Below are 15,495 nucleotides of genomic sequence, written 5' to 3'. Positions count from 1 at the left end.
GCCAATTACCGCCCCATCAGTGTACCCCTGATCACCAGTAAAGTGATGGAAGGTGCCATCGATAGTGCTATCAAGCAGCACTTGCTTAGCCATAACCTGCTCAGTGATGCTCAGATAGGGTTCCACCAGGGCCACTCAGCTCCTGACCTCATTACAGCCTTAGTTCAAACATGGACAAAAGAGCTGAACTCAAGAGGTGAGGTGAGAGTGACTGCCCATGACATCAAGCAGCATTTGATCGAGTATGGCATCAAGGAGCCCCAGCAAAACTGGAATTAATAGGAATCAGGGAGATAACTCTCCACTGGTTGGAGTCGTATCTAGCGCAAAGGAAGATAGTTGTGGTGGTTAGAGGTCAATCATCTCAGCTCCAGGGCATCACTGCAGGAGTTCCTCCGGGTAGTGTCCTAGGCCCAACCATCTTCAGCTGCTTCATCAGCACCATTCGCGACTCGTCAGATACTGAAGCAGTCAATGTAGAAATGTAGTAAGACCTGGATAATATCCAGGCTTGGGCTAATAAGTGGCAAGTAACATTCATGCCACACAACTGCCGGACAATGACCATCTCCAACAAGAGAGAATTTAACCATCTCCCTTGACATTCAAAGGCATTACAATCACTGAATCCCCGACTATCAACATCCTTTGGGTTACCATTGACCAGAAGCTGAACTGGAGTAGCCATATGAATACCATGGCTACAAGAGCACGTCAGAGGCTAGGAATCCAGCAGCAAGTAACTTACCTCCTGACTCCCCAAAGCGTGTCCACCATCTACAAGGCCTAAGTCAGGAGCGTGACAGAATACTCTCCATTTGCCTGAATGGGTGCAGCTCCAAGAACATTCAAGAAGCTCAACACCATCCAGGACAAAGCAGCCACAAACATTCACTCCCTCCACCACCGATACTGGGACTCCAAGACCAGGTCAGAGGCTGGGTGTTCTGCAGCTAGTGACTCATCTCCCCAAAGCCTTTCCACCATCTACAAGACAGGAGTGTGATGGAATACTTTTCACTTGCCTGGATGACTGCAGCTCCAACAGCACAAGATACTTGATGTCATCCATGCTTAAGTGTGTACCATCTACAAGATGCATTGTAGCAAGTCAACCAAGTTTTCTTCGACTCTACCTCCCAAACCCATGAACACTACCACCTGGAAGGGCAAAGGTAGCAGACACACGGGACCATGAATGGTACTTTCATTGTCACAAGGTCAATATTTAACTAAAGAGAGAAAAGAATGTGACAATACACAACAGTCAGTACTAACATATGGCATTCCAGATTTATTGCAACACTCAAGAGCCGCACACGCATAGTATAAACAGAATATCTCACCAGTTCCCCTCCAAGGCACACACCATCCTGACTTGGAACTATATCGTCGTTCCTTCGCTGTCACTGGGACAAAAACCTGGAACTCGCTACCTAACAGCAATACAGGAATCCTGCCATACATTCTGCATTGGTTCAAGAACGCGGATCACCACCACCTTCTCAAGGGCAATAAGGGATGGATAACAAATCCTGGCCTTGCCAGCAACACCCACATTCCATGAATGAACAAAAAAAATACTGCAATTAAATATTAAGCATTGTTTTGTAAGTCTGAAAGTCGTGTTAATTAGCTATTCAAAGGAGAGATGATATGATGGTTTACAATCTCGAGCATTTCAGGGCAATTTATGTATGCGATGCCTGGGATACCAGCTATCATCCCATTCTCTTTGCCAAGAAGAATAAGGTTCATTTGAACACACACATACAAAAATGCAGGATATTGATCGTTCTTGCTGTGAAATCTGTATACTGTTTATTTCATAAATTTAACGCAAAATAAACCAGTTGTGATATGAAATTGCTCTTTCCTTGATACAATGTTTTCCAATGCACCTTTTGTAAAGATAATGCACACAGTTGACTGCTGAAATTTCAATAGCCAGTATGTGAAGCATACCTTAAGACCCTTAAGTTAGCTTAAGATCCTTGCATTATCCTCGTGCTGAACTAAATATTGGGCAGCAAAAGATGATACTGATCATAGAGGATTTGGTGTCTGCTTACAGGAGTGACCAATGATCCTCAATCCAAAAGAATATTCAGCACAAAAGCCAACATTTGTGGGGGTACTGTAGTATTTCTGTATTTTTAGCTGTGATAAAAGGTTTCCTTCCAAAGCAGAGCAGGAATCAACTATATTCAGCACATTTATAATGTACAAGGACTTGAGTCTTACCTGTACAACTGATGAATTACTTGTTTATAACTATTCATTAGCACAGCTATATAGTTCAGTTATACAGCACACATTCTGCACTTCCATTGACAATTATTAGGACCAAATAAAACTTTAAAAGAAAAGATCGTAAAATTGACTGTTTTTGCAGTATATTTAATTCAATCTCTTCACACTAGCTACTACTCCAGGAGTGTCATTGAGTTTCCTTCAGTGCATTGTACATGATTGCAAAATATACAGATCTGTAACATCACCAAAGTGATGTATAATTATCAATGCACATCTGATTTTAAATACAATGAATAATGTTTTCTGCTTTAGTATTTCACTATGAAGATAGCTCAGATGGAAAATTCTACAGTCAGTATTGTATACTGCTCATTTCTCTCCCAAATACCTCTGCAACAAAACATGAAGGTTTTTGAATTCAGATTTCAATTAAACTTTTTTTAAAAAATCATACAAACAGAATCTCACACAATGAATGACAACTTATCTGACATGTGGAATATTTCATAACTTCTGAACTTATTTTGTAAGTTATGTCTTCCACACAAATTAGAGAAAGCCATCTTTCAACTGTCAATGCACAGATTGCAAAATTTATTCTAGGAAGCATGAATGGTACTTCCATTGTCAAAAGGTCAATATTTAACTAAAGAGAGAAAAAAATGTGACAATACACTTAATGGTCAGTACTAACATACGGCATTCCAGATTTATTGCAACACTCAAGAGCCACACACGCATAGTATAAACAGAATACCTCACCAGTGATGGTGGGTTCTGGGGTTTTTTCACCATTGTGAAAGATTATAGTTTACTTTGTGCCAAGAACAGTTGTGACTTACGGGACTTATACACTTGAAGCAAATCATCATGGTTTCACCATCATTAGAGACATATTCTCTATATTGTTCCCTTGAAAGTAATTCTTTTAAAATCACACCCTCTTTTTAAAGCTTATACTTATGGAGGTTTGCTTACTAAGTGATTTCTGCAAGAACCTTGAAATAAATAAATTCATAAAATTCATTACATTTTTAGCTCATGATGAAAAGTTAACGCAGCCATAATTAAGCTACAACAGAATGTCACATACATGAATTGGAAGACTATGCTAAAAAGGTACAGCGTAAGGCACACGCTTTAGAAATGAGCTGTTTTGAATGACATTACTCAATGTAACAAGTTACTCTCTGTTTTCAATTTGCTTACCCTTTTTGGGATTATTTAATTGCCTGCAATTTTTAAAGAAATGTACTTAAAAGGAACTCCATACGACAAATTTCTCCTGAATAGACTTTTTAAAAAAAAAAATCTTAAATAATAGATTGAGACAAAAGGTCAACCTGGCATTTTTTTGTTGCAACAATTTTACAGGCTGAATCAACAGTCCAGCCTCTCAGCCATTCTTGTCAACTGCACGAACAAGCCAAAAAAAAGCACTATACTGTGCCCGTTAGAAATAAATCTTTCTTCTGAGGCAGCATCAATCACTGAAGCAATACCTCTTTCAAGTACTGGTGTCAAAATAATACAAGATCCTTGCCCAAAAGTAATTTAAGTCAAAAGGCTTTAGATAAGATACAAAATGTAGTTGAAGATAAAAATTGCTTTCATTTGTTTTCCTGTAACTTTAAAGTGCCCTTCATGTTACCATGCCAATGTGTATTTAGAGCACTCATACAGACACAAAATGTTGAATAAAAGCAGCTGAGAGATTAACTGCATTTTACATTTTAATATGAAATCCTTATGGCTAAACAACATTGGTCACAGCTATGTTTCTGAATGCTTATTACTTAAAGCCATGTTGCTCTAGTCCAGTTGCACAGAATCTAAGGTGCTGGTGCAGTTGTCTCAGTGTTGTCTCCTGTAGATCTCCATAGTGGCTTGTAGTACATCCATCCATCACCCTACAAAAGATAGGTTAAAAAAATTTTTAGATGTCTGCAGCAGGTTTATATTGTTACGACCGACCGCACAAGACAAAGCCCCCAATCAAAATATATTAAGAGATAGACAACATTTAAAATAGAAAAATTAGTGGCCTTGCAGATTCACGCTCCTGCCGAAGTGGAAACTTCCAATGTGGAACAGTCCAAGGTTGCTTGAAGTCCTCACAGCCATCCGATGGGGTAAAAAAAAACAGTAGAACAGTCTGTAGTCTAGTTCAGCAGTTGAAGTGATGCTTTTCTTCTCCAGTGATGAATTCAGCAATTAACAACTTGCAAACACTTCTTAATGAATCAATTTGGCTTTAGAATTTTTGAGGGATAAGATATTGTCACAGTCTAACTTCCCTTCCTTCAGTTTAAATTATCAGAGATCTCTGTTCCGTTCATGCTCGTCCAGCTGTCTGTATGTATCTGTTAACTGTCTCAAAAAACAGTTTTTCAGCTATTTTCAAACGTCAATCAGCAACATTGCATCTTTGTCCTTGTTCTCCGAATGGCTATATCCTATGGCAACGAGAATGCACATTTGAAACTGGCTGTATCCTACGGCAACGAGAATGCATTCTTTGACTCAGTCCCTGGAGCTTGTTGCCTTAAAGCAGTACTGATCTTTTTCCAGCCTTAAAGGCACACCACATACTTCCCAGGAGGGAGAGAGAATTTTTTTAGAAAGGTGAGAGATTAACAAATGTTGTTTGTCAGAGGGATTTGGAGGGGGGTGGGGGGGGGGTCCTTGTCCACAAATCACAAAGTTAACTTGCAGGTATAAGCAAGCACATAGGATGGCAATGGTACGTTATACACCAACCCCCTTGCAATAAAGGCTAAGAGTAAGAAAGTCTTGCTGCAACTATATAGGGCATTGCTGAGACCACGTGTGGAGTACTGAGTAGTCATGCAGGCCCCCACCTGCCAAGAATGAGGCACATTGGTTTTGTCATATGAATATTGATTTTGAACTGTTGCTGGAGAGGGGAAATGACTTGAACAGATCAGCCACGGCTAGAAAAAAACATTTGCATACTAACAGACGGTGCTTGTGTAGACAAAGGACCATTCCCTGACACATTCAACCCACAATGGATGTTGATCACCCGACAGTGAGGGGGTAGGGAAGCCATTCCAGGGCTTGCTGGGGTGATGCAATCCACAGGGGCCAGGACTGGTTGGACCAGCTGGTCACATGACTAATTGGCTGTTCCAGGGTTTTTGAACTAGCCACAGAGTTTGAACTCAAAGACTGTTTCCTCCCGACTGAGATCTCTCCTGTCTGCTTTCATCTCTTTCTCACAAGCCTCTGAATCCACTGAAGACACATGAACCCCAAAAGAGAAAAGTCTCCTGCAGCGAACAAGGTTTAAGAATAATACTGGGCCCCAACGAAAAGCAAGATCTACCTACAATCAAAGACTCTACAGCGAGCTTGAAGAACTGTAACAAAAACTCTTCAGATATTGTCTCAAACTTTTCCACTTTATCTTTTTCTTCTGCTCTTTTCTGTCTCTATTTGCATGCGTGTATATTGCATATGCATGCTAGTGTGGGCACGTCGTGTATCCATAGGCGTCAACCGAATTAGAGTAAAGTTTAATAACATTTTAACTTTTCATCTTTAAACCTAAGAAAGCCTGTTTGTGCTGGTTTCTTTGCCTTATAGTTGGAAAGCAGTGAACAAGGATCCACCAAGGGAGAGCTAAAAACATGGTGTGTTTGAAATTAAACCCTGTTACGGCAAGACCAGGTGAAGGCTGAGAGGGACCCCCAGACACCTTTCTCACCTGGTCGTAACAGTACGGTTTTGGTCTCCTTATCTAAGGGAGGTTATACTTGCATTACAGGCGGTGCAACAAAGGTTCACTAAATTAATGCCTGGGATGTGGAGGTTATCTTATGTTGAGAGATTGAGTAGAATAGGCCTATATTCACTGGAGTTTAGAAGAACAAGAGGTGATCGCATTGAAACATAAAATTCTTAGAGGGCAGGGTAGATGCTGAGAGGCTATTTCCCTTGGCTGGAGAGTCTAGAAATGGAGACATATTCTCAGAATAAGGGGTTGGCAATTTACGACCAAGAGGAGACATTCCTTCAGTCAGAGGGTTGTGAATCTTTGGAACGGACGACCCCAGAGGTCGATGAGTATATTCAAGACCGATAGATTTTTGGCCACTGAGGGAATCAAGGGATATGGAGATAAGGTAAGTAAGGGAAGATCTAGAAGTTCAGCCATGATCTTATTGAATGGTGCAACAGGCTCGATGAACAGTCTGGTCTACTCCTGTTTCTACTTTTTATATTCTTAAAAAGTTATTAGATATTTATTTTATTTATAGATACAGCACTGGGGCGGCACAGTGGCGCAGTGGTTAGCACCGTAGCTTCACAGCTCCAGCGACCCGGGTTCAATTCTGGGTACTGCCTGTGTGGAGCTTGCAAGTTCTCCCTGTGTCTGCGTGGGTTTTCTCCGGGTGCTCCGGTTTCCTCCCACAAGCCAAAAGACTTGCAGGTTGGTAGGTAAATTGGCCATTATAAATTGCCCCTAGTATAGGTAGGTGGTAGGGAAATATAGGGACAGGTGGGGATGTGGTAGGAATATGGGATTAGTGTAGGATTAGTATAAATGGGTGGTTGATGGTCGGCACAGACTCGGTGGGCTGAAGGGCCTGTTTCAGTGCTGTATCTCTAAATAAAAAAAATAAATAAAAACAAAAATGAAACAGGTCCTTCGGCCCACCGTAGTCTGTGCCGACCAACAACCACCCATTTATACTAATCCTACACTAATCCCATATTCCCTACCACCTACCTACACGAGGGGCAATTTACAATGGCCAATTTACCTATCAACCTGCATGTCTTTGGCTGTGGGAGGAAACCGGAGCACCTGGCGGAAACCCACGCAGTCACAGGGAGAACTTGCAAACTCCGCACAGGCAGTACCCAGAACGGCACAGTGGCGCAGTGGTTAGCACCGCAGCCTCACAGCTCCAGGGACCCGGTTTCGATTCCGGGTACTGCCTGTGTGGAGTTTGCAAGTTCTCCCTGTGTCTGCGTGGGTTTTCTCCAGAAATATAGGGACAGGTGGGGATGTTTGTTGGGAATATGGGATTAGTGTAGGATTAGTATAAAATGGGTGGTTGATGTTCGGCACAGACTCGGTGGGCCGAAGGGCCTGTTTCAGTGCTGTATCTCTAAAAAAAAACTGAACCCAGGTCGCTGGAGCTGTGAGGCTGCGGTGCTAACCACTACGCCACCCCACAGTCAGATATGGAATGCTTTTCCACAGGGAACAGCTAAGACACCTTTAAGAGATTAATTATGTAATAGTTATGGAAAAGGGCAAGGAACAATCAAACGTAAATTCAGTGAGTTGATAAGGGATCTGGCCCTGGTGGACTGGAATCATAAACTGGGAGACAAAGCAGTAACTGAACAATGGGAGGCCTTCAGAGAAGAGATAGTTCAGGTGCAGAGTTGTCACATTCCCATGGTGTGGGTGGTGGTTGGGGGAGGGGGGGGGGTGTTGAGGGCATCCAAAGCTGGAGCTGTCTGAACAACTAAAGATAGAGAGTATGAAATGAGACAGGTAAAGGAGGCTTATGACAAATGCAAGGCTCACAATACAGTAGAGGGCCAAGCTGAATAAACAAAGTACTAAAGACATCTGAAAAAGGGAATAAGATGGGCAAAGAGTATGAGAATAGATCAATGGCTAACAGAAAAGGGAACCTAAAAGTCTTTTATAAGCACAAATAATAAAAGGGTAGTCAAAGGGAGGGGAGGGCTGAGTCGGGACCAAAAAATGAAATAGTCTTATGGAGTCAGAGGCAATGGCTGAAGCACTAAATGACTATTTTGCATATGTCTTTAGAAAAGGGGATGCTGCTAATTTTGCAGTAAAGAAGGCAGAAGTTAAAATACTGGATAGGATATAGATAAATAGGATGCACTTAAAAGGTTGAGAGTCCTCAACGTCGAAATGTCACCCTATCCAGATGGAATGCAGCCCAAGTTACTGAGGGAAGAAAAGGTGGAAACTGCAAAGGTTCGGGCCACAATCCTCCTAGGAAATGGGAGAATGCAGCAGAACTGGAGAATTATTCAAAGAAGGGGAGGGGAATAAGCCCAGCAAATACAGGTCAGTCAGCCTAACATTAGGTGAACTTTGAGACACAATTATCTGGGACAAAATAAATTGGCACTTGAAAAAGCATGGTTTAATAAATAAAAAACAGCACAGCTTTGTTAAAGGCAAATCATGTTTGACCAACTTCCATCAAGTTCTTTGATGAAGTAATGCTGAGAGTTGATGAGGGTAGTTGTCATTGATATTGTGTATGTGGACTTCTGAAAGACTTTGAAAAAGTATCACATATTAGTCTTCGGAAAATTAAAGCCGATGGGACTAAAGGGACAATGGTAGCCAGGATACAAAATTGGCTAAGGGACAGAAAGCAGAAAATATTTTTATAAAATTCATTTTTGGGATGTGGGCATCGCTGGCAATGTCAGCATTTATTGACTTGAGGTGGTGGTGGCGAGTCGCCTTCATAGACTGCTGCAGTCCATGTGGTGTAGGTACACCCACAGTGCTGTTCAGGAGGGTGTTTCCGGATTTTGACCCACCAACAGTAAAGAACCGCAATACAGTTCCAAGTCAGGGTGGTGAGTAACTTGGAGGGGAACTTGCAGGTGGTGACTTTCCCATGCACTGCTACCCTTGCCCTTCTTGGTGGTACAGGTCGCAGGTTTGGAAGGTGCTGTCGTAGAAGCCTTGGTGAGTTGCTGCAGTGCATCTTGTGTGGGGTGCATACTGCTGCTACTGTGTATTGACAGAGGAGGGAGTGAATTTTTAAGGTGGTGGATGGGGTGCCAATCAAGTGGGCTGCTTTGTCTTGGATGGTGTCGAGCTTCAAGTGTCGTTGGAACTGCACTCATTCAGGCAAGCGGACAGTATTCCGTCACACGCCTCACTTGTGCCTTATAGATGGTGGACAGGCATTGGGGAGACAGGAGGTGAGTTACTCGCTGCAGAATTTCCAGTCTCTTACCTGCTGTTGTAGCTACAGTATTTATATCGCTGGTTCAGTTAAGTCTCTGGTCAATAATAACCCCCAGGATATTGAAGGTGGGGGATTCGGCGATGGAAATGCCACTGAATGTCAAAGGAGATGGTTAGATGCTCTCTTGTTGGACAGTCATTATCTGGCACTTGTGTGGCATGAATGGAATACCAGAAGGACGTGGAGGCTTTGGAGAGGGTACAGAAGAGGTTTACCAGGATGTTGCCTGGTCTGGAGGGCATTAGCTATGAGGAGAGGTTGGATAAACTCGGATTGTTTTCACTGGAATGACGGAGGTGGAGGGGTGACATGATAGAGGTTTACAAAGTTATGAGTGGCATGGACAGAGTGAATAGTCAGAAGCTTTTTCCTAGGGTGGAAGAGTCAGTTACTAGGGGACATAGGGTTAAGGTGCGAGGGGCAAAGTTTAGAGGGGAGGTGCGAGGCAAGTTTTTTACACAGAGGATGGTGAGTGCCTGGAACTTGCTGCCGGGGGAGGTGGTGGAAGCAGGTACGATAGCGACGTTTAAGAGGCATCTTGACAAATACATGAATAGGATGGAAATAGAGGGATACGGACCCCAGAAGTGCAGAAGGTTTTAGTTTAGACAGGCATTAAGATCAGCGCAGGCTTGGAGGGCCGAATGGCCTGTTCCTGTGCTGCACTGTTCTTTGTTCTTTGAATGTTACTTGCCAACTATCAGCCCAAGCCTGAATGTTGTCCGGGTCTCGCTGCATGCGGACACAAACTGCTTCAGTATCTGAGGAGTTGTGAATAGTACTGAACACTATGCAATCATCAGCGAACATCCCCACTTCTGAACTTATGTTGGAGAGAAGCAGCTGAAGATGGTTGGGCTAGGACACTACTCCTGAAATGATGTCCTGGGGCAGAGATGATTGGCCGCCAACAACCACAACCATCTTCCTCTGTGCTAGGTATTGTTGTGGTACAGCTTTAAGTGGGTGTGGTTATGTTTTTTGTACACATTCCTAGGGGGGAAATGATGCACTGCATCATGGGACTCAGACTCTGTCTCAGCCTGCGGTGAGGGAGCAACCAGATCAGACATGTTTACAAGTTCCCCTACTTAATAATGCTGCTACCAACTCTTCATTTCCTTATTAAATAAACCTTGCATTTATGTGTTAGCCAATCCCTTATGCATGGTCAGTGCTTTGACGTTAATTTGTTAGTAAACAGGAGAAGAAAAACGCATTATGGTGGCAGTGGTGGAGGATTTTTCATTTCCAAGCACACTGTACAGAACGTGGTGCCAGTGCTGATGGAAGCAGCTGGTAAGCAGGAAAACATTCGAACTTTTAAACCGCTCAGTTAACAGTGTGTAGTCTCTAACCAGAGATCGTAGTGCATAATCCATGAGTTGAACAGGCAGGAAAGCGCGACGAGAGGTGCAGCACTGGGCAGTACTTAGTCGGGGAAGGTGAGTAGCTGGGCCACAGGCTGCCGGATCGATCATGGGGCAAGAGAGAACCAAAAACCGAGAAATGTTGCAAAAATCGGGCTGAGTAAGGTCGCAAAAATGACAGGTGAAATCGAGAGATGAAGGTTGGAAAAGTCTTCAGCGCCATTATTCACTTTGTGGAGCATCGTGGTGCATTCCCACCACGACCCAGCTTCATGGGCAGAGCTTCAGAAACGCACAAACAAGTGGCAACAGTATCACTCATCCCAAGTGCTGCAGCAGCAGTGGAACGAGCTGTGGTGTACAGAGGAACTACAAGCAACTGAAATACTGCAGTGAGTTTAAAGCATTTGAATCTTCATCAGTAAAGCAGCAGGAGTATTCATTTAAAACGGCAGGAAGAAAGGTCTGGGGAATATTGCAAAAATGTTACCAAAACACCCAAGTTTAAATTGGAAGTTGGCTAACCTACTCTGAGTCTAAACTATTTAAGCAATGCACGGTTATGGTTTGTCAACTTGGGCGTGTCTGAATCAGACAAGCAGACCATAAAGATTAGTTTAGCCATAGGAAATTAAGTTTTACATAGGCTCAACACATCCAGGCTCAAAGAAGACCAAACAGATCCCAAGAAGATCTGGACAACTTTGGAAGTGTAGTCAAGGGTCAATGAGAATTTCCGTATCCATCATCTGAAGTTTATCATACTGTCAACAGCAGAGCTGGCAGATAGAATTGCCGAATTAGTGATTGCATCTACACCAATAGATGCTTTTCAAAAAGATCTACTGGATAAACCCAAAGGCTGCAGCATTGATGAGCTATTCAAAGATGGACGAAAGTATGAGATGATCATTACAAGCTGACAAAGCTTGCACGTCTTGCGTGCTACCCCAACTGTTGACCAGATTAGCCAAACCCGGAACGACATGTGGAAGGTGCGGACTTCAATGTGCACCGAAGAGTTGCCCAGCATTTCATAATTTCTGCAAGGCATGTGGCACCAAGGGGCGTGGCATCAGCAATGCAGAAGAGTAAAGGCTGAAAGAGCTACGAGAAGTCATGCAAAGGCTCAAGCAGACCATAAACAAGCAATACCGTACCAGATCCCATAGGCAAAGCATGCACAAGAAAGTGGCAGTAAAAACAAATGACGATGATGATGATGAAGACGTTGCAAGGTATGGTGAGCATACACTCCACATTGACCATGTCGCAGAAATCAGATGCCATTGCACCATCAGAAGTATTTGCCATGATTCAGATCATCTGTCCTCAAAGTCAGTAAACCGTCACGACTGACAAAAATAGACACAGGGGCAAGTGCCAACATACTGCCCCAGAGTTCAATATGCAAAGTACCCACAGAAGTAAAAGGCCATGAAGCTATCAACATATAATGGATCAACAATTCAGTGTTTAGGATCCATCTTGCTGAAGTCTAAATATAACCAGTCATCCTGGGCATCACAAACGTACTACATAATAGAAACCAAAGGCCCACAAGAACACAAGAAATAGAAACAGGAGTAGACCATATGGCCAATTGAGCCTGCTCCGCCATTCATGGCTGATCTTAGGCTTCAACTCCACTTTCCCGCCCACTTGCAACATCTGTTGATTCCGAGACCAAAAATCTGTCTATCCCAGCCTTACCCCTTACCTCAGAGGTACAGCATTCCAAAGATTCACAACCCTTTGAGTGAAGTAATTTCTCCTCATCTCAGTCCCTTATCCTGAGACTGTGCCTGTGTTTTAGATTCCCCGACCAGTGGAAACAATGTCTCAGCGTCTACCCTATCCAGCCCTTTCAGAATCTTGTATTTTTCAATGAGATAGTCTCTCATTCTTCTAAACTTCAGAGAATTATAGGCCCAATTTACTTAGCCTCTCATCAAAGGACAAACCCCACATCCCAGGGACCAATCTAGTGAACCTTCACTGTACCGCCTCCAATGCAAGTATATCTTTTCTTAAATGTGGAGGCCAAAACTGTACGCAGTACTCCAGATGTGGTCTCACTAAAACCCTACACAATCGTAGCAAGACTTCTTTATTCCTGTACTCTAACCCCCAGGCAATAAAGCCCAACATTCCATTTCCCTTCCTAATCGCTTGCTGTACCTGCATGCTAGCTTTCTGCGTTCCTTGTACAAGCACACCAAATCTCTTTGAACAGCAACACTTACACGTTTCACACCTTTAAAAAAAATTCTGCTTTTCTATCCTTACATCCAAAGTGAAAAACTTCACACTTCCCTACATTATACTCCAGCCATTGCAGGTCTGCTGGCATGTCGAGATCTCACATTGCTAACTATCCATGGGATCAAGCAGGTACCGGAAGGCAGCTCAGCATCAGAAGATACAACTATCACTTTGGCTAGGGATCTGACATTGCAATATCCTGAGTGTTTTGATAAGATAGCCAGTTTTCAGGGAGATGCAACATTACACTTCAGAGAGGGTGCCATAACATCGATTAATCCACTACACAAGTGCAGCATCCACATGGTGGCCAAGTATTCAACTCTGCAGGAACACTGAGAAACAATTATCGAAGGATGACCAGACTCCATTCAGGACGTCCACGAGCACGTGACACAGTTTTGGGCTTATCGGGACGAGCTAGACATATCCCAAAGAATCATCTTCAAGGGCAAGCAGGTCATCATACAGGAATCATTGTGACTTGACATACTACAGCAACTTCATCAGTCACATACAGGCATAGAACATGCGAGGAGGCTAGCGAGAGAGATAGTATATTGGCCATGTATGAACGATAACATTGAAGCCACAGTTAACAAGTGCAAGGCATGTCAGGAAAATATGTCAAATCAGCAGAAGGAGCCGCTTAAAAATAAGAACTCACCCATTTAAGACCGAGATGAGAGATTTTCTCAGAGGGTCATGATTCTTTGGAACTCTCTTCCTCAAAAGGCAGTGGAAGCAGTGTCTTTGAATATTTTAAGGCAGAGGTAGATTGATCCTTGATAAGCAAGGGGGTGAAAGGTTATTTGGGGTAGTTGGGAATGTGGAGTCGCAGTTACAATCAGATCAGCCATGATCTTATTGAATAGCGGAACAGGCTCAAGGGGCCAAGTGGCCTACTCATGCTCCTAATTCGTATGTTCATATGAACTTATAAATTTGAGTCTCTTAACTCGTATCTGTAATGTATAAACAGCATTCCCGTGTATCATAACTAGTTATGGTTATTTGTAAGGGGGAGCTGTTTATTTGGGGAAAAAAGGGGGAGAATGTTGTGGTACGCCTTTAAGTGGATGTGGTTATGTTTTCTGTATACATTACTAGAAGAGAAATGATGCAATGTATCATGTGACTCAGACTCTGGCCCCTCACAGCAGACTGAGTCAACCAGATCAGACATATGTACAAGTTCTCCTACTTAGTAATGTTGCTACCAACTGTTCAACTCCTTACTAAATGAACCTTCGTATTTGTGCATTAACTAATCCCGTATGCGTGATTGGTGCCTTGAAGTTTATTTGTTAGTAAGCACAAGGAGAAGAAAACACAACATGTATGACTTCAACCAGTGGAGTGTTTTCCCCGTTTCCTATTGACTTCAATTTTGCTAGGGTTCCTTTATGCCACAGTTGGTCAAATACTGCCTTGATGCCAAGGACAATCACTCTCACCTCATCTCTGGAATTCAGCTCTTTTGTCCATGTTTGAACCAGGGCTGTAATGAGGTGAATGATTGTTTTCAGACAGGAGGGAGGTATACAGTGCTGTGTCTCAGGGGTCAATATTAGAACCACTGCTCTTTTGGTTATGTAATGATCTGGACTTGCAAATACAAGGTATAAGACAAGAGAGATGAAATTTAACGCAGAGAAGTGTGAAATGATATATTTTTATAGGAAAAGTGAGGAGAGGCAATTTGAACTGAATGATACCATTTTAAAGGGCATAGGAAACAGAGACATGAGGGTGTTTTACATAAATCTTTGAAGGTGGAAAGACAATTTGAGAAGACTGTCAAAAAAGCATATGGGAAGCTTGGCTTTATTAATAGAGGCATAGCATACAAAAGCAAGAGGTTACGCTAAAGCTTTGGGAGTCATTAGCTGGTGAAATGGGAAATGGCAACACATCCTGGGATTGGTGTGCACCACCATGATGATCAGTTGCTACAGCAGCTTGGTAACAGGCGCCAATGTCAAAAACAACTCAGCGTCACTTGGCAGCTTCACATGCTGCACTTGTGACAGAACCTGCCTCTCAATGATTAGCCTTCACAGCCATCAACAAAGGTGCACCAAGAGAAGACACCGCACCTAAATGGATTGTTTACTGCGTGTCCATCATATTTCTTAGAAGGAGGAATACCAACCCTAATGCTAAAGCTTTATGACACACTGGTTAGGCCTCAGCTGGAATACTGTGTTCAATTTCAGGCACCATACTTTAGGAATGAAGGGGGATGCAGGAGAGTTTTATGGTACCAGTTATGTGGAGAGACTGGAGAAGCTGGGCTTGTTCTTAGAGCAGAGAAGGTGAAGAAAAGATTTGATAGAGGTATTCAAACTCATGACTGGTTTTGTTACAGTAAATAATGAGCAACTTTTCCAGAGGCAGAAAGGTTGGTAACCAGAAAATGCAGACTTAAGGTGCCTGGCAAAACTAGAGGCGATATGACAAAACCTTTTTGTTTTACACAGCAAGTAGTTTTGTTCTGGAATGCACTGCCTGAAAGAATGATGGAATCAGATTCAAGAGTAACATTCAAAAGAGAACTGAATAAACACCTGAAGAAAAAAAAATTACAG

General features: G+C 42.8%; 1 protein-coding gene across 3 annotated transcripts in view; it reads right to left on the bottom strand.

Annotated features, from left to right (window-relative positions):
• Positions 1–2,369: 2,369 nt before the first annotated feature.
• osbpl11 (oxysterol binding protein-like 11) overlaps positions 2,370–15,495 on the bottom strand; it is a 121,752-nt gene continuing 108,626 nt past the window's right edge. For all 3 annotated transcript variants that reach the window (XM_068035163.1, XM_068035165.1, XM_068035164.1), the window contains one exon: positions 2,370–4,166. In XM_068035163.1, the coding sequence (XP_067891264.1) occupies positions 4,089–4,166 (78 nt within the window). In that variant the 3' untranslated portion in view covers positions 2,370–4,088. The remainder of the gene's footprint in view (positions 4,167–15,495) is intronic.

This window comes from Heterodontus francisci, chromosome 7 (genome assembly GCF_036365525.1).
Source record: "Heterodontus francisci isolate sHetFra1 chromosome 7, sHetFra1.hap1, whole genome shotgun sequence".
Lineage (NCBI taxonomy): Eukaryota > Metazoa > Chordata > Chondrichthyes > Heterodontiformes > Heterodontidae > Heterodontus > Heterodontus francisci.
The sequence above is the reverse complement of the archived record's forward strand: the minus strand, read 5'-3'. Positions and strand labels throughout refer to the sequence as shown.